At 31.2% G+C, this 5,829-nt stretch overlaps 1 protein-coding gene across 1 annotated transcript in view; it reads right to left on the reverse strand.

Annotated features, from left to right (window-relative positions):
* The window catches only part of LOC107447762 (transmembrane protein 145-like), a 31,235-nt gene that overhangs the window by 21,850 nt on the left and 3,556 nt on the right, over positions 1 to 5,829 (reverse strand). Inside the window, exons 3-5 of the mRNA XM_071178708.1 lie at positions 2,004 to 2,078; positions 1,045 to 1,119; positions 92 to 292 (exon numbers count right to left, since the gene is read on the reverse strand). Of these exons, the coding sequence (XP_071034809.1) occupies positions 92 to 292; positions 1,045 to 1,119; positions 2,004 to 2,078 (351 nt within the window). The remainder of the gene's footprint in view (positions 1 to 91; positions 293 to 1,044; positions 1,120 to 2,003; positions 2,079 to 5,829) is intronic.

Below are 5,829 nucleotides of genomic sequence, written 5' to 3' on the forward strand. Positions count from 1 at the left end.
TATATATATATTAGAGGTGAAACATGCTATGAACATTTCCTTAATCATCAGGATCTTAAACAAATATTATGTATAAATAAATAAATCTCACATTTTTCGCATCACAATTGCTGATGGCTATGAACCAATATCTTTCCCTTCTGGACTCGAATGTCCTTTCGTTGTGGCATCGCAGCCAGTCTTTTTTGCCCTCTTCGGGGTGGTCAATGCATCCAGAACGAAAGGTGGATTCATTCAAGTAGATCACCTGACCATTTTCAATAATTAATACGGATTCTTTCTCTCTACATGTCTGGAGAATAAAAAAAAATTAGTGGAATTAATAGAGATGTTTTTATAAAACAAATATCTCATCCTTAGAAATAACACAAAAGATTACTTTTAATAAATAGTACATGATGTCCCAAAATTCTCTTAAAAAATTATTTTGATAGAAACATTAGATTTTAATTAAAAATTGTGACTTTTTTTTTAAACGGATTTAGAAAATATATAGTAAAGTATGTATGGTAAATGGCCTCCACGATTTTGCTGTCACATGTGCACTCTTTTGTTAAAATTTTCAATAACCGTTTTGTATTGTTGCGGCTGGTTGTTGATGTTTGTGAACTTGAAGCCATAAATTTTAGACGGAGTAAACTCGCATGATTTGTGTGATCACTGATTCTGATCAGCAGACCAGGGCCTTTCACGAACAGGGAATGAGCCAACAATCAGATTGCCTTTTCAATAAGCGATCCGTTTTTCATGACTCTAAACTGCCTGCTACCTCTGTTTGTTTATATTGGCAGCATTTTATTTCAAAATGGTAAAAAAAATTCTAGCCTTGCGTGAATTTAGGGACACCCATTAGTTGCAAGGAGAAAAAACTATTGAGCTGTGTAGAACTGTGTATTAATACGCTGACAAAATGAGCGACTAAATTCTCTAGCTAGTCCTTTTTTACTGTTTGAATAAAAAGACTTGCAATATTCAATCCAGTTGAGAGGTATCTCATTAAATAGTGTACAACATAGGAATGAGAGATTTAGAATGTATATTTACCTTATTCTTTTGATACACTGCAGGCCACTGATTTTTTTCATCGAAGTACAATAAAATGTTTTGCGTTTTAAAAGCCTGCAAATAAATTCATCATCAGCAAAAAGATTAAATTATTAGGATGATTTAATTCAGATTTCAAGCACAAAAATAAATGTTCTTCGTTAACTGCTGGTGTTGTGAAGAGTAATATGGAATTGATTATACCAAAATATCTATTAGAAATCAAATAACTGTCTGCACTTCATGCGTTTTTTTTTCTTTTGTAGGACAATGAAAAACTGATCATCCTATCCGAAGTTGCACCACCTTGCCGGGGTGAAAAAAACTTTAAACAAAGTTTGTCTCAAAAATTTCAGCATCTTAAACATAAGAAAAAAAACTTAAGTACTTTTACTTTATTCTTTTAGATTCATTTTGGGATCACCTTAAGAAAGAGAAGTATTTTACTCTATCACTACAACTTTAACTTTAAAACAACTTTACATTTCCCTGTATCTTAAAAAGTTTGTCAAATAGGCTTAGTATAAGGAATATAATTTCGATAGTATTAGTAAGTCTCCTTGCATGAAACTGTTAATAAGCTTTTAATTTGTTAAGCCAAAGTTATATGATAAAAAGAAAATCGATTCAGAACTCTAAAAAATAATCAAATTTTATTTACGGCTTCATTTCTCTTTCCATAAAAAGAGTATCATCAAAAAAGGATTAAAATTTACAACAAATCTATTTTTCCAAATTATCAACTCCTTTTTTAAAAGATGGCTTCCTTTTTAAGAACATCTCGAAAATGTGTTATGGGAAGAAGAAAAAAGAGATAAAATAGTGAGTTCAATGTGGATAAGCATTAAATTAGTTTATTTTTGCTACTATTTCAAATTTACAATATTTCTCGGGTGAATAACCTTACATTTTAAAGAAAATAACAATATCACTAAACATTATTTAAAAAGTTTACTTACTTTTGGATAATCTATGGTATACTCAAACCTTCCAAATTCAGATAAGAAACAAAATCTCGCCAAGAAAGCCCAGTTCTGTATATAAAAAGAACCACAATAAAACACTAAAACAATGTACGAGGGTTGTAAATTAAATAGTGGCAACTTAACCTTGAAACTCACAGAAGGGCGGGTACGCGCAAATAGGATGTGGGAGCGGTAATGTGGCACTATTGTCTATGTGTAGAGTGTAAAAAACAGTCGATCTGCTTAGAAGAGTAGTTGTTATGTGGCGTTATAGTGAGGAGTTTCGTTTCCATCGCTCTCTAAAGCATGTTTTCAAAAGGTGATCAGCGGTCGTGGCTTAAAGTCGAGGTTGCCCGTATCAAAAATGCAACAGAATGCTCTCAAGGATTAGTGGAAGCCTGTGGAGCAAATGCTCTACCGTATAGTAGCACGATGGGTTCAAGCATCTCGTCTTTTTTCGTCATTAAACCTTTTGAAAACATGCTTTAGAGCGATGGAAACGAAACTCCTCACTTTAACGCCACACAACAACTACCCTTATAAGCAGATCGACTGTTTTTTGCACTCTACACATAGACAACAGCGCCACATCACCGTCCCATATCCTATTTGCGCGTGACCGCCCTTCTGTGAATTTCAAGGTTAAGTTGCCACTATTTAATTTACAACCCTCGTATTAAATAATGAAAAAAACTTCTTTCACAGACTGCATTTAAAATAGAGATATCGAAAAATTTGAGGTAATCAAAAAATAACTTTATTTAATTAATGATATCGCTATATCTGAGCTAAGCACGACGTTTTTGCGTAATCAGAGATACTCCGAGCAGTAACTTTTTTAGATTCCAATCAAAAAAATGTGGAAAATTTTAACACTATGTGTCTGGAATTAATATTTAAGTGAGAAAAAAGCATTGCCAAAATATGGCGATTCATTATCGTAGTCAGTCACAGTGAGGGTAAATTTAAAACACTTATGTATGTCTGAGGAAATTGAGAGGCCGTTGAGTTAGGTTAGGTTAGGAATGACTACCCCTTTTCATCCGACATCGAAAATAATTTTTCCACATTCACCGTGATTAAACTCGATAATAATCGTCAGATTTTGCTCACGTTTTTATTTGTTCTTTTTTATCTCTATAAAATATTAATTTGAGATCCCTATTTTTTAGATTTTTACTATCTCATTTTTCGAAAAGAAATTTGAAAATATATATTATGAGCGTAGACACAATCATATATAAGTTTACGGATCATACTAATTGCTGGCAGAGTTTAGTGCGTTGTGGAAAATGCCCAGCAAGCATAATGAAAAAGTCATCTTTTAACTAATCATAAATTTTATTAAGCAAGAAAAATCATAACTTAACTGAAACATCATAAAGGAAAAACAATCCTCTCCATAACATGAATTCAATACATACAGTCATGAAATCAAAAGAAACAGAACTTTAAATCCAATCTTGATTTGTTATATATATACAAAATAACACTTGCATAATGAGGGTACTTACACACTCAAAATTAATACTATGCAAATTCTGTCTTTGAATTATTTTTAAATGTTCGAACTCCCTCTTTCAGAGGTTTTTCGAACTCGTGATCTCTGACTCTTACTCGAACCTTGTTCATTGAAATCCATAGTCTGACACTAATTACTTACAAATAACTTTTTTTTTAATAATTAAAACACAGATTTAAACATATGCATAAGGAATAAAACTGAATGCATGCAGTGTTTCGTAATATATAGTTTAAAAACCTCATCAAAGGTTAACTAAAATCCTACACGGCAGTCGCTAATTCATTATTTTCTGAGAAATAAGTTTAATAATCAGAGTTATTTTTTTAATCTTTTTCTATTTCACTAATTGCTTAGTTAATCTGTAAATTATCTTTAGGTAATAGTTAAAGTGAAAATATTATCGCTGATGAAGCAATAGCAACTTTTCTTAAATTATTTCTCTTATTTATCATCTTAAATTATTGTCATTTATTTCTTGATATTTAAAGAATCAATTCTGTAAATTAATTAAACAATTAATCAATCAATTAATCAAACACTAGTTGATCGAACCAATCCTCAATTATTTAAAAAGTTATAATACAAAGAGTCAAACAGTTTAAAATGTTATTGTAATTAAGGAAATTAACATGTTAGTTATACTTTCCGTATCTAAAGAATTAAGTTAATATATTCAATATTAACATTAGTCAATAATAGATTAGTTGACAATCGAAGAAACTTTAACGAAATGGAAACCGTTAATCTGTTCATTTCTAGGTAAATTGCGGAAGAACTTTGATTGCCTACTTCAACGGATCACCCTAATTATTCTGTAGATTAACAAGATAATGAACACATTAACGATTTCCGAATTTTATCAGTAACTGATACATTACATTACTTAGTGGCATCCACAAATTGATCATTGTGGAATATATTGAAACAGAAGGTGAGAAATTCCTGCTCATAAGATTCACCATGCTAATAAGACCAGCAATATAGACCAGCGATTCCCAAATAGGGTCCCAAAATTAGGATTATTTTTTTTAACCAGCAACCATTAATAAATGTTTTTGAAACCTTTAATTACATTTCGATATTTATCCAATGTCTCGGTTGCCTATATGAAACTAAAATGCCAGCAAAAGAAAAACGGGATTTTTTTTTTTAATATTAATTTTTGTAATAAAATTTATTGAATAGAATCAACTACAGAATAAATATGCAATTGCAAAAAAAAAAAAAACATTAGTATACCTTACCGCGCTTTTTATATCAAAATCAAATTACTGAATTCGTTAATAAAGAAATATGTTTCCCTAATAACAATGTTTATTGCAGTTCTTTTTCATTTTTATTCCAAAGAAAACAGCACAATTCAGCTTATTTTATTCTTTTTTTAGCATGCACCAAATACAAATTAATAACTAGACTAGGCTCAGCTCCAGAACTGCGAATTTAACTGTATAACATAAAACCTAATCTAAAATTATTATGGATAAAGTGATAAAAAATTTCATTCCTCTTAATAGATATTTCCAAAATAAAGTCTTTTATTGATTAATACGTTCACAATTGTCTTTATATACTTTATTTATAAAGTCGGGATTCCGCCAAAAGAAGGGGAGCCGGCCGTAGCCGAAAAAAGTAGGGAAGCTCTAATATTGACAATCTTAATTTATTGCGCAAAAAAACATCTGAGTGATAGAGTGTCTCACCTAAATCCTGATATTACAATGCGTGACTTTTGACTATATTTTAAGCTATAAAAAATATGAGACACAGAGCTGTGGTAGCTCAGGGCATTGAGCGTTCGCCTTCCAACGAGGTGAACCGGGTTCGAATACCAGCGATGGCTGGTTAATACGAATTCTGCACCCAGCTCGCAGCGACCACAGTGCTGACGTAAAATATCATCAGTGGTAGACGGATCATAGGTCAGAGTCCTTAAAATAATAATTATAATTGCAGTGCAACAGTCAACATTATAAATAAGTCGCTTTTGAAGAAAGTGGGTTCAGTCCATTTCTTTTTAAAATGAGTTTTGTAATAAATCGTAATTGTAATAATATAGTTCATAAAAGAACAAAATCGCATGGAAAAGAAAATAGTGCGTGGAGTCCCTCCGCGTGTAAGAAGTGAAACTTCGTAATATGGAAATGAAAATAGGAAGGGGTAGAAATTGATTTTTAGTGAAATCATATTGTTTCTTTTAGACAAACTTTATTAACATTGCTTACAATTCACAATTGATCGCATCTTTTAATTATCATTTTCGAGTGAAGAAATATCCAAATCTATAACATTTACAAT

The sequence above is a fragment of the Parasteatoda tepidariorum genome, chromosome 3 (assembly GCF_043381705.1).
Source record: "Parasteatoda tepidariorum isolate YZ-2023 chromosome 3, CAS_Ptep_4.0, whole genome shotgun sequence".
Taxonomy (NCBI): domain Eukaryota; kingdom Metazoa; phylum Arthropoda; class Arachnida; order Araneae; family Theridiidae; genus Parasteatoda; species Parasteatoda tepidariorum.